General features: G+C 42.1%; 2 protein-coding genes across 2 annotated transcripts in view; both read left to right on the top strand.

Moving 5' to 3' along the window:
* The window catches only part of NDUFA9 (NADH:ubiquinone oxidoreductase subunit A9), a 31488-nt gene extending 29503 nt beyond the window's left edge, over positions 1 to 1985 (top strand). The window contains exon 11 of the mRNA XM_034784987.1: positions 1712 to 1985. Within this exon, the coding sequence (XP_034640878.1) occupies positions 1712 to 1882 (171 nt within the window). The 3' untranslated portion in view covers positions 1883 to 1985. The remainder of the gene's footprint in view (positions 1 to 1711) is intronic.
* A 163-nt stretch (positions 1986 to 2148) lies between these two features.
* The window catches only part of GALNT8 (polypeptide N-acetylgalactosaminyltransferase 8), a 114048-nt gene continuing 96600 nt past the window's right edge, over positions 2149 to 19596 (top strand). The window contains exon 1 of the mRNA XM_034784975.1: positions 2149 to 8260. The gene's annotated coding sequence lies outside the window, so the exon portion shown is untranslated. The remainder of the gene's footprint in view (positions 8261 to 19596) is intronic.

Below are 19596 nucleotides of genomic sequence, written 5' to 3'. Positions count from 1 at the left end.
TGTTCCCAGATCTGCTCACTGTGTGACCTTGGGCAAGTCACTGACGCTTCAGTTTCCATTTCTGTGAAATAGAAGCACCTCACCCCCTTGGTAAAGCACTTTGAGATTCCTTGTGAAAAGTACTATGTAAGAGCTTATTATTTTTTCATGAGCTAGTCCAGGGCATATTGCAAATACTTGACCCTCTTTCCTCGCTCTGCCACCCTAGAGAAAGTTGCCCTCAATGGGTCTGTCGTGATCATAACAGTGCAGCTCATAGGCACTCTACCTTCAGTGGGCTCAGCTGGATAAACTGCTTGCAAGCCTTTGTTGTTGGATCACAGTGGGAGACCCACAGCTCTAAGGTTCTCAGGGGTTGCAATGTTCTAAACCAAAACTAGCAAAATCCAGCTGTCTTCCTGCTCTAAGGTAAGCAGCTGCAGCAGTCAAGATTAAACAGAGTTTGATAATGCAGTAGCTGGAGCACGCAGCAGAGAAACAGGGGAAGCTGTGGTGTAGCAGAGATGAGGATAAAATGCTGCCGGTGTGCAGCTAAATAGGGAGAGCATAAATAGCATAAACAAAGATATGTGTTGAGGTTTTGTTGATGCAAGGACATGATGCAAATGCTGATCTCAGGAATCCAGAATCTATTTTTAATTACCTCGTTTTAAAGAGCTTTCATAGCAAAGGTAGCTAATTTTCTTCATCAAAAACAGCAATTTTTCTAAAGTTATAACAGTTCTTTTAAAATGACAATTTTAGCCATCTGTATGTGGCTTTAAAGTTCAAACTCAGTTGTGATGTGTGAAATGGAAGCTGTTATGGAATATGCTCCTAAGGTCCCATCACTTGAGTCATTTTAAAATTGGACTTGAACCAAAACATTGGGGAATATACAGTAAGGAACAATCTTGCACCATCTACCAGAGGCGGGGCTAGATGAGTGAATATATCTTTGTATGACAGAATCTGTACAGGATTGCAAACTGAATAAAGCAGCCCATCACAGTTGTTAATTCAGTGTAAGTTTTCTGACAAAGTGCCAGAGAAGTAATTTCAATCCAGCTATGTGCTTGTGAATGCAAGGTCAGCATTAATTCTTTGCAGGTGGTGTACAGTAAACGTCCCATGAAAGAGAAGGGAGGGAGTAAAGAAATGTAGTGCATTTGCTTGTCTCCCCTGTACCCTAATATAAATCTGCAACTCCTGTTGAAGCTAATTCGGGACACAAATGTACATGACTTCTTTGGATCAGGCCTGCCTGCAGGCCCTCCCTCACCAACAAACACACACATCCATGCATGCAAATTGTGATCAGAGATCTGGAGGTGGCATGTAGTTACCTGATCCCTAAGCAATAGCTGCACAGTCCCCTGTAATCCATTGTAAAATCCAGCAGTGCCTTGTATTGGAGCATTATTTCTCCTGGGAAAGATCTTTTGCCAGCAGCCTTCAGTAATGTAAAGGGAATTTTGCAAATAGTTGAAGTAGAATCTCCCAGGATCTGCAGTGATGCTATGGCATTGGATTTAGACTGACTTGCATTTGTTTCTAGTCCTAGTATTCTATACCAGTTTTACTGGAGGATAAAAGGAAAGCTCAGTTATAAGTACATAGTATTTAGTACATTAAGGATTAGATTTACTGTAATAGCTGAGTAATTGTACATGTATAGCTGTTCTCTCTGCTATGCTCATTCATATTATTATTATTTTTTTTTTTTTTTAAGTTTCATACAACAGACATGAAGTTTCCCGATCTTCCTGGGTTGGAGGACCTGGGCATTCAACCAACTCCTGTAGAACTAAAAGCAATTGAAGTTCTGCGCCGTCATCGCAAATATCGCTGGCTGGATGCTGAGCTAGATGACACAAAACCATCAAAGACTGTTCCCATCTAACAGTGGCAAAGGTGGCTTCCAGTGCTTCTCAGACTGCCTTTGTGCTACCTACTTTGTTTGAAGAATTCTGTACATACTGAGTAAAATCCCTATGTTGATCATGTAAGCATTATTTCAGCCGCGTCATCATTTCCATTCAAGTTTTTAATCATGGGGGGGGAAGTCTCAGATGTCTTTAATTCTCTTTTTTTAAAGCTCATCTAATCCATACTGCATGATGTTGCTCAGTTTGTGATCATTAAATGTTTTAGTTCATGGGAGTCTAAACAATACAGTCAGTTCCTTCTTCCAATCTCAAAACCACTGTACAGTGGGCTCCTTACCTAGCTCAAACAAATTCAGAGCCCTTGTCCTCTCATCTTCAGTGCTCCTCCATCAGACTTTAGAAGCCATCCCTTATTATAGGTGGAGCTGGTAGTGCTGCCTGTAAAGGTTGCCCAATAGTTCTCACTATAAGCCCCTGTTTTATTTGCTTATACATTGCCAGAGTTTAACAGCTGGGATGAAATTTTCCATACTGGGTGTCTGCCTCAAGCTGATCCTTTTTTTTTTTTTTTTTTTAATTTGGGGTGGGGGGGATTTCAGCCCAAAGCAGTTCAGCTGTTTTTGAGAACAAGGCTAGGGGGAAAGGTTGTGTTGATCAAAATAATTCTGGTGACTTTCTTTGAAAAGCTCAAGTGCCACCATGCTTTGGTGCAGGGACTTGAAATTTGGCCGGGGGTCAACTTTTGTGTCAGGGATGTGCCTTTTGCTCTTCCTGTGAAAATCTGCCTGAGTTTGGCTAAGTTATAAGGCTTAGAAAAGTTATAGTTCACATATGCTCAGTAGAGACCTGCTAGAGCTTCGCAGTTTGATTTCCCCAAAGATTCCATCTGCATGCTGCAGCCTGGGAGTAAACAGGACTGTCCCTGCAATCATAGTTCCCAGCTGCTCGTGCTTGTCTGGGTTCGAGCACCAGAACTGAGAGTAGGGGGCCTGCCTGTCCTGTGCTCTCAGTGCCCCACCCTGCTGGCCCCGGGCAGCATGGAGGAGGAAACTGCCTGAATCAAATGCAGAGGGGACAAGAGGTTGTGGGTGTAGATTGTGACAAAGAACTGGGTGGGAGTGATGGAGGTGAGAGGAAACTGGGATTGGGAGTTGGGTGGCAAACCGGGTTGGGCAAGGGGACTGGGAGGCGGGGGAGGGGCGAGTGAGATCAGACGAGGAAGAGGGGGTGTGATAGGGACTGGGACACTGGGGACAGGAAACGTGTGTCTGGAGGTGACTAGAAGCTGATATGGGAGAGATCAAATGAGGAACGAGGAAGGGAGGAATTGTGACTGTCTGGGCAAGAAGATCAGTACTGGAGTTGGGTGTGAGGAGAGGGGACTGGGACAAGACGTCCAGAGTGGGAGATTAGTACCGGCTGGACAAGGAAACTGGCAGAGGGATGAGAGGTCTGAGGAGTGAAGACGGATTGGCTAGGTGAGGAGAATCGATCTGTAACAAAAGAACCAGGGAGGAGCCTGAGCCATAACTTAGATAAAGACAGGTGGGAGGGGACACAATAGAAAGTGTCCCATGTGGAAGAATGGGCAAAAGTGTCTGTGTCCACCAGAGAACACACCCTTCCAGAACCTGCAGTGGAACTCAAAATTTCTGAGTCTCACTATTCCTCTGCTGCCCGTGTGTTTCACACACATTTGCTGACAGTGCCCCGTCCTTGTCTAGTGCTGATCTACCTAGAGGATGACAACCTAGTACTGCTATCTTTTATCCCATTAGGTGAAGTGGCAGAAGTCTGTGTTGTGGATCTAATGGTTCCAACCTTGCTGATGAACAAAGTGGATGTTAATATGATGCCCGATGATGGAATTTGTGTTTTCATTTTGCTTTTTTAAAAACTAGGAAATTGCACACACATAAGAGTTAAAAGAATAGTAAGGTTGCAAAGTCAAGCACTCAGAAGTTAGGAAATGCTAGAATGAAGGTTGCCTGTGCAATCTTAATCTATCCCTTATGATTGAATTAAGATTGCACAGAACTATTATGATGCAGTCTTTAATTACATGATCAGCACATTTTTTTTTTTCAGAGGCCCCCTACCTTATTCAGTGCTCAGGACAGGAAGGACCTGCTCTGGGGTTGAATTAGCAGTATGTAGTGAAAGAGGCTGTTTCTGTAGGACCTGTTTCATTTTTTGAAGATGTGCAATGAATGAGGCTGAGGATTGCAGGAAGAGAAAGTAAGGGCTCGTAGTAAAGGCAGTTGAATGCTGCCCATGAGAATTATATTCTATCCCTGTCTCTGTTAGAGCTCCTGTGTGATGCTGGACAAGTCACTTAAACCAAGCTTTTCTCACGTGGTCACTTTGTGTTCCTCATTTCCTGGGTGCCTGACTTGAGACCCTGGGTCTGACTTGCAGAAGCGCTGAGCAGTCTCACTGAAAATGAAGTCAGTGGGAGCTGTGCTTTGAGCATATGAAGTGGTACATAATGAGAGACGGTTGGAAAAGTCCGATACAGGATGTCTCAAATTGGGCAGTAGTAGGTACTTTGGGCCTGAAATCTCTGTTCTTAAGTTTCCCAGCTATAAAATGGGGATGATAACCCCTCCTCTCAGAGGAGTATTGTTAACATAGATTAAAGGTTATGGAGTGCTCCGATATTACACTGTTGAGAACCATAATAAAACCCATGAGGAAATTAGTAATTCTGTCTTTAGGGCAGGATTTGACTAGTGCTCAGTGCATAAGGCCTGAGCTACATATTGAGCAATGAGGATAAAATAAAATATTGAACAGCTCAGTGGCCATTATCTATACTATGCACTGGAGGAAGCAAGCCTGTGGAAAACATAGTATGTGATCGTGTCATTAAAAACTATCATGCATATGCACGAGGGAGCTACACTAAGTTTTCATGGGCAACCTTAATTCTGGCACTTCCTGTTTTTTGAGTGCTTGACTTAGCGACCATAATAATGGGGTATTTACCATAGTTTTTGTTTGTGTAATTGGAATATAGGGTAAGTTGCTGGCTCTTACTTGTCTTTTTGGCTGCAGATAGCTGCATAACCAATAAACCGTGAAGACTTTTTGCAACTACAGTGCAACAAAATTCACAGGGTGACTCTAATCCTATACTCGGCATCCATGTCACTTTGAATACAGTGGTTCAGTTTCTCTGAAGTACTTTGATAGTTGTAGAGAAGGTTTTAGGTACAAATTTTACCTCTAGATTAAACAGTTGTTCATATGTCATAAAGCCAGAATGGACGATGGTGATCATCTAGTCTGATATCCTGTATAACACAGAACTCCTTTGCATTAATACCTGTTTGAACTACAGCAGATGTTCCCGAACTGTGACATGTATACTAGTGGTACATGAGCTTGTTGGAAGAGGCATGTTACTCTAGGATAGACTTCCATAGGAGGTTATGGAATCCCCATCACTGGAGATTTTTAAGAACAGGTTGGACAAATGGCTGCCAGGGAAGGTCTAGGTTTACTTGGTCGTGCTCAGCTTAGGGGGTTGGGCTAGATGACTTTTCAAGGTCCCTTCCAGCCCTACATTTCTAGGATTCTGTGCTGTAACAGAGTGGTCTGTTCCCTTGAAGGCGTAGTGGGGCTTGGGGCCAGCCAGTCCCTGTTACATTACACGGCCTTTTTAAGGAATCAGGTATTCAAGGGAGCAGCAGACTAGTGGAGAAAGGTAGCTATCTCCTTATCATGATGAAACCCAGCTGATAAGTGACTTCTAGGAAGATTAAAAGGAAGAGGGCAGACAGCCTGGAGAGGAGAACTGCAAGGGAGCATCAAGTCTGGAGTAAAACTTCCTGGTGAGGGTAACAAAAGCAGCAGGAACACTGGTGGGTTGAGGAAGCCTGCCTCCATCAAACCGACCGCAAGAAGAAGGGTGGTAGCAGCCTGATGCCCAGGTAAAGCCCCTCACTCCCAGCCAAGACTCCCCACACCTCTATGCCCCTTTCCCTGAGTCACACACAACCACCAGAGTCTTCCCTGCCCCTTCTCTTTCTCTAGACCCCACCCCCAAAAAGCCCCCTTGCTCTCCATCCAGAATCCTGTCTCTCAACCTAACCTCATTAGAGCTGTATAGAAAATTGTTCTCCCGTTGTGTGAAACTTTGTGATGTCAAAAATTTTTCATTCTGCATCAGGATGAAACCGAGAACTTTCAAAGCTGTTCATGAAAAATCAGTGAGTGCGCAAGAGAGGTAGAGATCCATCCAATCCAGAGTAGCCAATAGCCTGGGCGCTCCTCCGAATCAGGCAGAGCAGAGTGAATGGTCTCCCACACTACAGGTGTGTGCTCTGACTACCAGGCTGGTCTGAGGTGGGTTTCTTTCTCTCTGGTCTTGACCATAAATTCCATCTTAGACCCGAGAAATCTTTTGTGATGAAATTTTCATCAAAACAGGTAGGTTCCTGCAAAATTTCAGTGTTGACAAATAGACATTTTCCAGTCATCTCTAACCCTCATGTCCACCAACCCTCCCACCCAGTCTCTCCCAGCCAAACTCTCTTCACCTGTGATTTCCTCCAGACAGATCTCCACCAACCGAATTCAAAACCTTTTTTATTATAAGTTCATAAATACTTAAGCTAAACCTACTAAGGCCTAAAAATGCACAAGATGGAGAAATTTGCATGTGGTACTTCAAACATCCTCTTTTACAAATATTGTATGTGAACCAATAAAATTTGGGAACCACTGAACTACAGTATATCTTTTAGAGAATCATCCAATCTTGATATGAAAATTTCTTGTGATGGAGAATCCACCAAAAGCCTTGGTAAGTTGTTCCATTGGTTAATTACCTTTACTATCCAAAATATCTGCCTTATTTCTAGTCTCAGTTTGTCTAGCTTCAGTTTTCTGCTATTGCACCTTGTGCCTTTGTTTGCTACACTGAAGAGCCCTCTATTATCAAATTCTGTTCTCCATGTAGGTAGGCGCAGACTGTAATCAAGCCACGCCTTAAGATTATTCTTTTCCACTGTTTCCTTGCCATATGCCCTATTCCATAATTTAAATCCCTTCATTACTGTCTCATTCACCATTTGTACTTCAACCAGTTTAGAGTTTTCTGGTTGCCTCCATCTGTCAGATTTGATATAACTTTTCTAAGCTAATTACAATACAGCGCCTCTGCAGCATCTGCTAAGATGAGGGTGGGATGGCGTATAGTTCATCATGCCTTCCCAACTCATTTATGGTAGAACGTTTGGTTATTCAAGAGACACCATGGTCCAGTGGCTAGTGCACTAGACTGGGCATGTGAAGAGCTGTGTTCTGTTCATAACTCTACCCTCTGTTCGCTATGTGATCATGGGCAGGTCAGTTAACCTCTCTGGTGCCTCCATAAAATGGGGATAATGATACTTGCTCTCCTCTGTAATGTCAGAGATCTTGGAATGAAGAGCTCTATGTAAGTGTTAGGAATTATTATTTGGGGGGAATAAATTTAAACTGGAAAGTGAAACATTCAGGAAGCTTTCCAGAATCTGGAAATGTCAAAGAATTTTACTGTAGAAATATCTGGTGCAAAATACAATTAGGGCCAGATGCTGAGAGATGCTGAGCATCTGCAACTTCCACTGACTTATGTGCAATCTGCACATGTTCTGCTCCTTTCAGGATTTGTTCCTCTGTGAGGGGATTCTAGATTCGTAGAGTTTAAGTCCAGAAAGGACCTAATGTGACCTGCACATCACCCCCACCCAATTACTCCTGTACTGAGCCGAATATCCTGGATTAGACAAAAGCATTACATTTCTTGTCTAGAAGGGTTTGTAGGATAAGTATAAAATTAAAGAATTAAAGTTAGCTTAAGTTTGGTTAAGGAAATGTGTGTGTTGTAAAGAAAGGCCCTGAATTGCAAGTAGAGGGAAAGCCTTGAAAGTAATGTTAGAAGGCCAGAAGGAATGAAGTAGGGAGGATGTCTGGCTCAGAGAATAACTAATGAGATAAGAGGAAGTTTCTAAAAAGAAGGCCTGTGACCAATAGGGATGGCTGACTGCAAATGGTTTTAAATCAAGCAAAGAGAATGTGTCTTAAAATGAGCCAACATGGCTCTTTGCTACCCACACACCAGTGTTAAAGCTTGTGTGAACCCAGGTGCAATGGGAAAACTGTTGGACAGAAAGAAAGAGGGGGAGGAAAGGCCTTGGGAAGAAAAGAAGTTGTAAATCTTCTCCTGATTAAGACTGGAAATAAGGGTGAATTGTCTCAAATTGTTTTTTAGCTGACAATAATTGGCAATGATCACTTGTTGGTTAAAGGGTATAAAAAGTAGATTTTTAAAGAGTTTGTTGATAATACCTGCCTGACCACGCTGGAGCTGACCAATAAGCACCCCTTGGTTTAGCCTATTTGTAAGTATCTTGATTAAATGTTTATAAATGTTTTGTTACTGTTTGGATATAGTAAATTGCTTATTATTTAGTCTTTCTAGGCATGTTTAGAGCAATTGTATACGTACCATTTGGCCTTTAGATTTAATAAAGGAATTTATAGTTAAATATTTGGTAGGTTCCCGTAATATTTGAATTTATTCCAACGGAGATGCTGTTTGGTAAACTGACTGGTAGCACAGACTATGGAGTGTGTGATGCTGATTCTGGTTTCATTTCTCTTTGTCACTGGAGAAGGGTATCGTTTTTGGTCAGGAGAGTGCTGTTGGCTCATGTAAAAATTTCCTACACTCAGGGTTTAAATTTGGGAGGGCTTGGAGGGTTGGGGAGACATCTTGATGTTTGCAGAGTAAGGAAAGGAGAAGAAGAAAGGACCGGTCTTCTCTATTTGTTGTATTTAATTAAATTGTTATAAGAAAACACACAATTGACTTTTCATGATTTTGTAATGGAAAAGTATTATTCCGATAGTGAAGACCTTGGATACTAACTCTCAGCCCACAGTGAATTTGTACAACAAAGCTATACACTTTGCTGCAGAAGTCTCTTGAAAATGTAGACAATCCTGTTTCCTCTTTACAGGAAATTGCTCAAAGCAATTTAAAGGTGAAACTAAGTTTTCATATAAAACACAAGGGTTGTTTGCCACACTGACCACAGGAGGGCACTACTAGAGCAGAGAGTGATGACCTTTTTGTAAAGCTGGGCTCATCTAAACCCTCTGACAGTGATCTCCTCCCCTCTCCATGCTTTGCCCTCTGATTTTTGCCATCCATGATCTCTGTGCTCTGCCTGCAGTCAGGTAGAGTTCATCAAAGTACTCTCCCAGCTCAATCACCGGGCTGGAAATGTGAACAGACTCAGCTATGTGGGGTCCAGGAACAATGGGGAACACGTGCTTCTTCAGGTTACAGTGCTGCTGAGGTTGAGAGGATTAAAAAAGGGAGAGAGAAAACTTTACCACCAGCCAACCACCACACACATCTGAGTAATACCATTCAGCAGGAGGACAGGATATTTGGAAGGCATGTTAAACTTCTCAGTGTCATATACCGCTTTCAGGCACCAGTGGCGCTCTCACTGATCTGGATGGGGGTTGCATGTGTATGGATCAGGGCAATATGGTATTTTTCCCCACAGGTATTTTCTGAGTGTGTGCTCACATACTAATGGACTTATTCAAAACGTAAATTAGAAGGGCATTATTGCAGATTTTTGCAGGCTTACGTTGGAGATGCTGGCAGCCCTTGTCTTCTAATGCTGACATAGTTGCTGGTGTAATAAATAGGAGGTGGGGAGAAATGTGTCTTTAGGGGCTGCAAATTATTTTAAAGGGACATTGTATGCTTGTTGAGGATATGTAAATCCTATGGAACACCTCTGGAGATGCCTGTATGTAAGGGATGGACCCAAACGGTGAAATATCCAGAACACAAGACCTGATAGTGATGGGGGACTTTAACAACCCAGACATTTGTTGGAAAAGTAATGCAGCAAAACACAAAATTTCCAATAAATTCTTGGAATGTATTGGGGCAACTTTTTGTTTCAGAAGATGGAGGAAATAACTAGAGAGACAGCCATTTTAGACTTGACTCTGACTAACAGGGAGGAATTGGTTGAGAATCAGAAGGTAGAAGGCAATCTGAGTGTAAGTGATCATGAAATGATAGATTTAATGATTCCAAGGAAAGGAAGGAGTGAGAGCAGCGGAACAAGGGCAATGGATTTCAAAAAAGCAGATTTTAACAAATTTGGAGAGCTGGTAGGAAGGGTACCATGGGAAGAAAATCTAAGAGATAAAGGAGTTTAGGAGAGCTGGCAGTTTCTCAACTATCCCTGTGTGAAGAAAAGTTAGGAAGAATAGTAAGAAGCCAATATGGCTCCATCAGGAGCTCATCAACGCCCTGAAAACCAAAAAGGAATCCTACAAAAATTGGAAACCTGGACAAATTGCTAAGCTGGAATATGAAAGAATAGCATAAGTACATAGGGACAAAATCAGAAACATCAAGCAAGGGACATAAAAGACAACGAGAAGTGGTTCTTTAAATACATGAGGAGAAGGAAAGATGAAGGAAACTTAGTGAGAAAGGAGAGCTAATAACTCATGACATCAAAAGCACTTCTGAAGAAGTGAGGTTTTTACCCACAAAAGCTTATTATGCCCAAATAAATCTGTTAGTCTTTAAGGTGCCACCAGACTCCTTGTTGTTTTTGTAGATACAGACTAACACGGCTACCCCCTGATACTTGACACTATTTATTTTTATGTTGCTTATGTCCTTTCAGTGCAATAACAGGAGTTGGTGACATACAAGGAACCATTTTACAGTCAAATTTGTGGCCTTCAATACTTGTTTATGAAGAGATGATAGATTTCTTTTCTCATGCAACAAGTTTAGTACTGTCCCTATTTGTATTTTATGCTCAGTGAGTATTTACATTTCACCTTATTTTCTCATGTCTGTTTTATTATTAGCTGTCTCACACAATGCTTTTTACAGATGAAAACTCAATCTCTGTCCTCATGACCTTTAAAATCAAAGGCTCCAAACCAGCTTCTTGTTCCATGATCGAAAAGTTGGTTGGAACCTTTTTGATGAAATTATATTTCATAGCAATATGCTGTTTTGTCAAAGCTGAAACATTTTGTGGAAAGGTTTTGAGGGAGACTTTACTGCACTCTATAGCCCGGTGATGAGGGAGCTGGTCTGGGATGTAGGAGACTGAAGTTTAAGCCCCTGCTCGGCCTGATTCAGACTGATCTGTTGTTTCATCCTGAGTGTCTTCAATAGAAATGCAAGGTGCTGTGTGGCCCTCAGCATCAGGCCATAAAGACTTTAATGTCTGGAATTAGCATACCCATTTCCACCCCCAGTATTTAGCCTACATTTTCTTTTCAAATCAGTTCTAGTTATACATACCCATTGTGCCATTTGAAGTATCAGTTTCCCCCCTTGCTGCAGACACCCTTCAAATGTTTGCAGATGGCTATCATGACACATCTTAGTTTTTGACTCATTTAGACAGCTATCCACATTTCTCTGTCTCCATAAATCGATACCTTCTGCCCAATGACCTTCTCTGAGCTCCCTCCCAATTGTCTGTTTCACCAACAGAAGTTGGTCCACTAAAAGATATTACCTCACCCACCTTGTGTCTCTATATTTTTGTAGTTATAAGGTGTCCAGGTTGAGCACGATATTCCAGGCATGGTCTCACCAGCCAGGAACTATTCTCTCCCTGGCCTGTGATGGGGGGATGCCACTGTACTTAAAATCCTGAATCATACTGCCTCCCCACCCACCCCCGCCTTACCACATTGTATCTAATTTGATCATAATTACCCCAGGTTATACTAACGTCTAGGCGTCTCCCATTAATTTATTACAGCCTTGTTAGTTTGCATTTTTCCTGGATGATCTAACTTTGTTACTCTCTGTCCATGTTTCCAATTTTTCTAAATCCCTCTTCGTTATTTTCAGACACGCTGGTTTTCCCAACACTTCCCTGATAGTATCATCTGTTTATTTCATTAACATGCTCTTTATTTACCCTTCAAAAATATTCATGAAGATATTAAATTAGACTGATTGTTCCACCATTTTACTAAGTAAAGAAGGTAGGGGATGGACCACTTGATGATTACCTGTTCTGTTCATTCCCTCTGAAGCACCTGGCATTGGCCACTGTTGGAAGACAGGATACTGGGCTAGATGGACCATTGGTCTGACCCAGTATGGCTGTTCTTATGTTAGATTTGCCATACAATAATTGCCAGAGTTGTCATTCTTCCTCTTTTCTTTAAAATATAGGATCTGAGTTTTTAATGTGTTGTTATAATCTTCAGACTGTCTTTATGCATCACAAAGGGAAAAAACGCTTACCGGTAGGTTTAACCCCTAAGTTTTGATATGTAAATCATATCCAGAAAGACTATTCACACTTCTGATTTTGGAATCTTTGGGAATTAAGAGAAAAAGAAAAAATATTCAATCAATATTGATCTATGTTTCTACAGGGGTTTTTGCAGAGGCAGATTAAGATTTATTGGGGCCCTGGACAGACAGAACATGTTGGCCCCCCACACTCTGGGGACCCAGAAGTGCCAGAACTGGAGGTCCAGGGGGCCCATGGCCCCCCCACTTTTTAACATGGGTGTAGTAGCCTTGGGCAGGTGCAAAGCAGCAGCGGCCTGGGGAATAGTTTGGAGGGGTAGGAGGGTGTTGCCCCCCGAACTGCAAGCCTTGGGTTAGAGGTGACAGGAGGAGTGGTACCGCATGTGGTTGCTGCCTCGAGCACAAAGCCCAGGTGGCAGTGGGGGTAGCCTGTCTCCAAGAGCAGGAGGGACCCGGCAGGGGGCAGCAGGTCAGTCTGGCAGCAGCAGGACCCAATGGGGGGCACCCGGGTTGGACCAGGACTGTCGGGGGCAGACACTGAGCGAGCCTGGGTGGAGTGCAGCAGTCATTAAGGCCAGGCCAGTAGCAGCGGGAGCTGCGCCGGAGGAGCTCTCCCTGCCCGGCTCCTCACTGCCTGTGACCTTTCTAGGGCTCCCGCATCTCCTAGCCGGGGCAGGGTCTCCTCTCCCCACAAAGTGTGTCTGCAGGCCCGGGGGGGGGGGGCAGGAGGCTGGACTGGAGCCCCTGCCTCTGGGTCCCGCTGGCAGCGGCATGCCCTGGGGGGCAGGGACATGGGCTCAGGGCTGCTTTCTGGCACCCCAGTCCCCTCCCAGGGAAGGTGAAGGGACCAGGGCTCCCCATGGAGGCCCAGGTTCCCTGGGAGGCTCTTACTACAGCCCTAGTCCGGCTTCCAGCCTGGACAGGGAGCAGGGCCTCGGGCGAAAGAGGAGGAGCTGGGGATGGTGCCACAGTTCCGGTGCCAGTGCCCCTCCCCCCACTTCTACCCAAGTTTTGGCGCTCCTATTGGGGCCCCCAAATTGGCCGGGACGTGGGCCTGTGCATTAATCTGTCAGTGGGTTTTTGTTTTGGGTCTTACGTTTTGTAGTTCACCGAGCTGAAGAAATCTAGAATCTAAGACATCTGGTTTTCTTGATACTCAAATGACTTAGAGGTGAGAGGAAGTAATTTTTAAAAACACCATTAGGGGTGTATGTTTAAATCGGAGCCTCTTCTACCAACAATTTGAGTTTCCAGTCAGTTAGGCTTATGTTTGGGTACTCTCCGGTCACTTTGTAACTCACTGGTGTAGTGATGGTACCTATGTGTAGGCTGTTTGGGTTCCTGTTCTCCAGCTTCAATAGGGTATGGTAGTTTTGTTAAAGCTCATGGAAATGCAGATGTTAGAGATGGGAGAAACCTCCTTGCTCCAGTAGTCCATGGTCTGGGACCCAGCAGAGTACTTTAGCACTTGTTTAGTCCCATTTACTTCAATTTAATTTCCTTGGCTGCTCAAAGAGAAAAGCTTGGTGCTGTCACAGAGGTGCTGTTGCCCAGAAACTATTCCCCCTCCGTGGTCCACCAAAGACACTAACTTACAGGTTTCCAGCTCCCAGCTGTCATCTCTCTTAATATTGACTGGGAGAAAAATCAAGAAAGAGCAATTACAGCAATGGAGAAAGGATAGAGCAGTGGGTAGGAGAATGAACAGTCAGGTAAGTGATACTGGCAGTAGAATGACTATCTAATCAGGTGAGGAATCTGGGTGAAGTCAAGCAGAAGAAACTAAGCTGTTTGTACACCAGGACACGGATCCTGGGTAACAGAATGGAGGAACTAGAATGACTGGTGCAGGAAGTGAAACCAGATAGTCTAGGGATAACAGAAACATGGTGGAATAGCAGTCACAATTGGAGTTACAGGTATTGAAGGGTATGTGCTGTTCAGCTAAGACAGGGGGAGGGATAGCTCAGTGGTTTGAGCATTGGCCTGCTAAACCCAGGGTTGAGAGTTCAATCCTTGAGGGGGCCATTTAGGGATCTGGGGCAAAAAATTGGTCCTGCTAGTGAAGGCAGGGGATTGGACTCAATGACCTTTCAAGGTCCCTTCCAGTTCTATGAGATAGGTATAGGTATATAAAAGTGGTGGAGTAGCATTGTATATTAATGATGAGGGCTTTATCTACGCTATCGGGGTAAGTCAACCTAAGTTACGCAACTCCAGCAATGTGAATAATGTAGCTGGAGTTGACATAATTTAGATCAACTTACTGCAGTGTCTTCACTGTGCTGCATTGACAAGAGACGCTCTCCCATCAACTTACCTTACTCCTGTCAAAGTTAGACTTAGGACTCATAGTTTGTTAGACCACTCTGTTTTGTTAGCACAGCGCTCTGCTAATACATTCAGATAATGTGAGCCCCCAGGCAAGATTTAAACAGTCTTTTTTATACAGATAAAAGGGTGCAAACTAAACAAAGGGACAAAGAGAGCAAAATTGTAAAATTTGCATAGGGCACAATATGCATATCCTGCTTCCTTATTAACTCTTATCGATCTAAGGCTAATGCTTCACCAATTGAAGGTATGAACACACAACAGTTCTTTTCCAGTGAGAGCACAGGTCCCTCCTTTGGCCGCCAGCACAATGTCCAATGCCTGATGGTTTTGGAGGGCCATCTGTCAGATCGCCTGTTTCTTTGGCCAGGATTTTTTAAACTCTCTCCGATTTCATTTGCCATTATTTCAACTACTGCTTGTAACCTCAGGAGCCTTTTTGCATGGTGTTGAAAGATTGTATTGTTTTTACTAAGGTTACTGTAGGGGGAACATGAAATTGATTTTTTTCTGTTTGATCCTCGGTCAAGAAAAAATTCATATCCCCGTACCCAGCCCGCCACTTTTTAGTTTTATTCGAATAATTCCATACACCATTGGCCACAATATGCTGAAGGTAACGGCTTTTTCCCAGATCCAGCCCTGTTCATTACACACTCAACACCAATGACCTTTTCCCTCCACCACACTTATCCATTTAGATACATTTATTCCCACTGTTTCCCAAGTGTCATTATTGTTCCATGTTTTGTTAAACGAACAAGATCCTCCAGTGAGATCTGGGGAATTGAGTGGGATTGCCAGGACAGGAACACCAGCTTGAGAGTGGGCTGGGATGTGGCTGCAAACCCAGCAATTAGAAATATTAAGGGTCTGAGCTATCCACACTGGATAAAAGAATTGTCATTGTGGACTCTCATGACCTTAAGACACCAGCAGCTGCGGAACAGGTGCCACCAGAGGCGCATGTTGGAGGCAAGGCCCTTCTGCTTCTGACAACCTCAACTGAGGGAACCGCAGTCACGGTTTTACATCCACCAGGCAGCAGGCACTAGGCTCGCTACTGCTCCTTCTTGGGCCTTGTTTTAGGTCATCATCTGCTTCTGGCAACCCTTATGAGCGCGTAGATGGTAAGGTATTGCAGGCTGTTCCTCTAGGTCTTCTTCCGGAGTCAAAATTAACTCTGCATGGTCCTGAGGTGGTGATTGGTTTGCTGGGGGTGGTGCCTTCTTACACTGCGAAACATGTATCCACGCTGTGATGCTAGACAGTTTAAAAGCCATCTGGATAGTAAGCAGTACCTGATAATTCTTTAATGTCCTTTAAGTCTCTTTACTTCTTTTTCTTTGACTCTGGCTATAACAATGGCCTTCGCACCTTATCTTTTTCTGATGTATACATTCCTCACTCACACAAACAGATTGAGAATACAAACAGTAGTATTTTATATCAAGCAAAACAGCATTGCAAATTAAAACCTTGCTAAGTTTTACAATCAACAACCAAGACAATTTACATTGAGACCCAGGCCTTTAATGTTCCTCTAATCTACTTAACGTAGACACAATAGAGAATCCTGTCTCTTACTTACCAAACCTTAAACAAAGAAATGTATATTTAACTAGAGTGCCTACTTTGTAATACATATAGGGAACCATAGTAGACATTATAACTTATTCTAAAACAAAAGGGTGACCATAATCAGTCATAAGGATTGTTCTGGTCTGTCATTCCTTTCTGCTATTCAAAAAGGATGGCTGACAGGATGAAATCAAATCATACATTAATTCTTATCCTGCTCCTACATATCCCCCTTTTGACACTAAGATTATTAATCGCCAGTGTCACTTCTTATTTAGTCCACGTAATAGAAAATCACTGGGAGGTGATTTGGGCCTATGGCTCTAGCTTTGCATACATTTGTTTTATCCAACAGCACATTTCAAATATTAAATTTGATTAAATTAAACACAATTTAAAACCAAAAACAATTAGGGTTAGTAACATTAGTATGCCAGTAGTTGTGGGAGACCATTCAGAAAATATGTTATACCAATGGTAAGCTATTATGTCTTTCTGCAGTGGCAATTCTTAACATGTTCCCATTTGCGTGTATAATATGAATGGGTTGGTTTCCCACATTGCCCTTTTTGTTTGTTTTAGGAACTATGTTACCTTTTTACCTTTTGTAAACACAGTACTTACATTACATTTACATTTGTCTATTGGAAGGTTGCTAACACTTCCATTCTTTTAAAACACTTCTCCCCAAGAATTAACACATACACATAGCCCATTATACAGTACTTTGGTCTCATTATTCATTTTATCCCACATATAGGATCCTAGTGAGATGTCTTTACTACAGGGCTTTGGAGCAACAGGCATGGATAATCATACCCACTTTTGTTTTTTATTAGGTTGTCCTGTAGCTGATTTTAGCTTTTTCTGAAAGACAAAAATAACATTTTTCTACCCCTTTTGGGGTGGCATTTATTATTGCTTAAAATATTCCTTTCTTTTACAAATACCCTTGCTGTTTGCAGGCAAAACAAGAGGAATTACCTCCATATTTTCCTGTGTTTTTGTTCTACAGGCAGGCCAGGTTTCAATGGCTTCTATCTTTTAAGAGTTATGGGGAAATTATCCCACTGTTCAGTCATTAAATCCATGAGCTGGTGTACCTCAGTTTCCCCTTTACAGCAGACCAAGTTTACAATGTCTTTCCTGCTGTGTTAAGCTTTAAGTTTGTTTACAGGTAACAGCTGAAAAGCAACATTACCATAAACGATTTTTCCAAAAATTATACACACGATACATTGTTACAGGGGTATTTATTAACATTAAATTTATTTTAATTAAAGGTATCTTGTTATACTGTGCCTTTTATTTAGACAATTTGTTTGCTGACCAGGTATGTTCTTTATCTGCAACTTCTTTGTGCTGGCAGTTCTCTCACTTCCTTTATCAGTTAGGTAATTTGCATCAACACAGGCTTGGCTTTTGAATTTAAAGCCATCAGCAGAGCTCAGAGACTCTGTCTTAAAAGGAACACAATTAACTTTTACCAGAGTTTTGATTACTTTTAACTTTTGCTTCCAAAACACACACAGATCTGAAAAAGAAAACACAATCTATTGTGGCTCCTTTGGAGCCCTAATAGGATTTCAATTAAGTAGCATGTTTTGTTTGCATTTCTTTTACCACCCCCCCCCCCCCATAATATACACTGCACACGTCTGCACATTCCTTTTATACTTTAACTTTTAAAACATTAGCCATATTAATTTTTACATAAGGTGTAACGGTTTCTTTTGTTCTTACAGAGTTTTATGTACCCTTATCAAAGTGAAAGTCTGATTACACAGAGCCATCCCAAGGCTCAGTGTTTCTAACATTGCTTCTTTTTGTTTTGTGCACCTCACCCCTGCTGTTGCTTTAGAGGGGCACTGTCTTTATTCTTTTACTACAGCTTTCATCTGCTATTTTGTTACAAAAACAAAACAAAACAAACAAACAAAAAGAATCCAGAATTTCTGCCTATTCTTTTGATTTTGACTGCCCTACCGCAGTCATGACTTGGTCTTTATTTGAAAACATTTAAATTTTGTAAAGAATCAAGTTACCCCTTAAGGGTTAACTACTAAATCCCAAAGCCAACCAACACTGATTACCTGTGCTGGCAAAAAGGGTCTGTCAGTTTTGCAACTTTGAATTAAAGAGTCAAATGGATTTTAGTGACATAAACAAAACCAAACCAATTTATCTTAAACCTACAAAGCAGGAGTTTTACAAACCTCACATATTTCCACAGACAGACAGATACATACACATTTTCTCTTCCTTAACATTCCTCTTACACGGCTTTGTTTTTACATAGCTGTACATAGATTACATTACCTTTATACATTTGGGGCAGTTAAGTTCCAATAGAAAACCCCCTATGTTCTTTTAGCAAATCTGATTAAATTGTTTATAGTCAAATGATTTTAATTACATAGTCTCTTTACCTGGATTATTTACAGACATTCTTTTGGAAAAGGGCCCATTTTTCCTTTAGAATGGCTGCAAAGAAACCAAGAATTATTTTAACAAGGTTCTTAACATTTTTACAAGGTTTAACTGCTTAATTCTCTCCAGCCTCTGTAGAGTTAACTTTGCACTCTCTTTCCTTAAATGACTTGTTTATCTCTCAAAATGACCTACCTATTGTTCCAGGGGGTCTTACTTGCACTTACTCCTGACACTATGCCCTTAGGGCTTCCAACCTGTTTTTTTTTTTTTTTTCCAGTTTCTTTATCTGTTGCTTGCCTGCTTATCTGGGCCCGATCCTGCTTTTTCCAATGAACCATTTTTGTGAGTGATATTGTGGTCATTTCACAATTTTGAAAGAAATGTTTAAAGAAAGGGACCAGGAAGGGTGGGGGCTAGTTGAGGAGCCCACTCTCCTTGCCATCTCGGTGGAACCTCCAAATTGTCAAAGTTAGACTCAGGACTCATAGTTTGTTAGACCACTCTGTTTTGTTAGCACAGTGCTCTGCTAATACATTCAGATAATGTGAGCCCCCATGCAAGATTTAAACAGTCTTTTTTATACAGGTAAAAGGGTGCAAACTAAACAAAGGGACAGAGAGAGCAAAATTGTAAAATTTGCATAGGGCACAATATGCATATCCTGCTTCCTTATTAACTTTTATCGATCTCAGAGTAACAGCCGTGTTAGTCTGTATCCGCAAAAAGAAGAACAGGAGTACTTGTGGCACCTTAGAGACTAACAAATTTATTAGAGCATAAGCTTTCGTGGACTACACCCCACTTCTTCGGATGCATATAGAATGGAACATATATTGAGGAGATATATATACACACATACAGAGAGCATAAACAGGTGGGAGTTGTCTTACCAACTCTGAGAGGCCAATTAATTAAGAGAAAAAAAACTTTTGAAGTGATAATCAAGCTAGCCCAGTACAGACAGTTTGATAATAAGTGTGAGAATACTTACAAGGGGAGATAGAGTCAATGTTTGTAATGGCTCAGCCATTCCCAGTCCTTATTCAA

The sequence above is a fragment of the Trachemys scripta genome, chromosome 1, assembly GCF_013100865.1.
Source record: "Trachemys scripta elegans isolate TJP31775 chromosome 1, CAS_Tse_1.0, whole genome shotgun sequence".
NCBI classification, from domain to species: domain Eukaryota; kingdom Metazoa; phylum Chordata; order Testudines; family Emydidae; genus Trachemys; species Trachemys scripta.
Note: the sequence above shows the minus strand (reverse complement) of the source record. Positions and strands in the feature narration are given on the sequence as shown.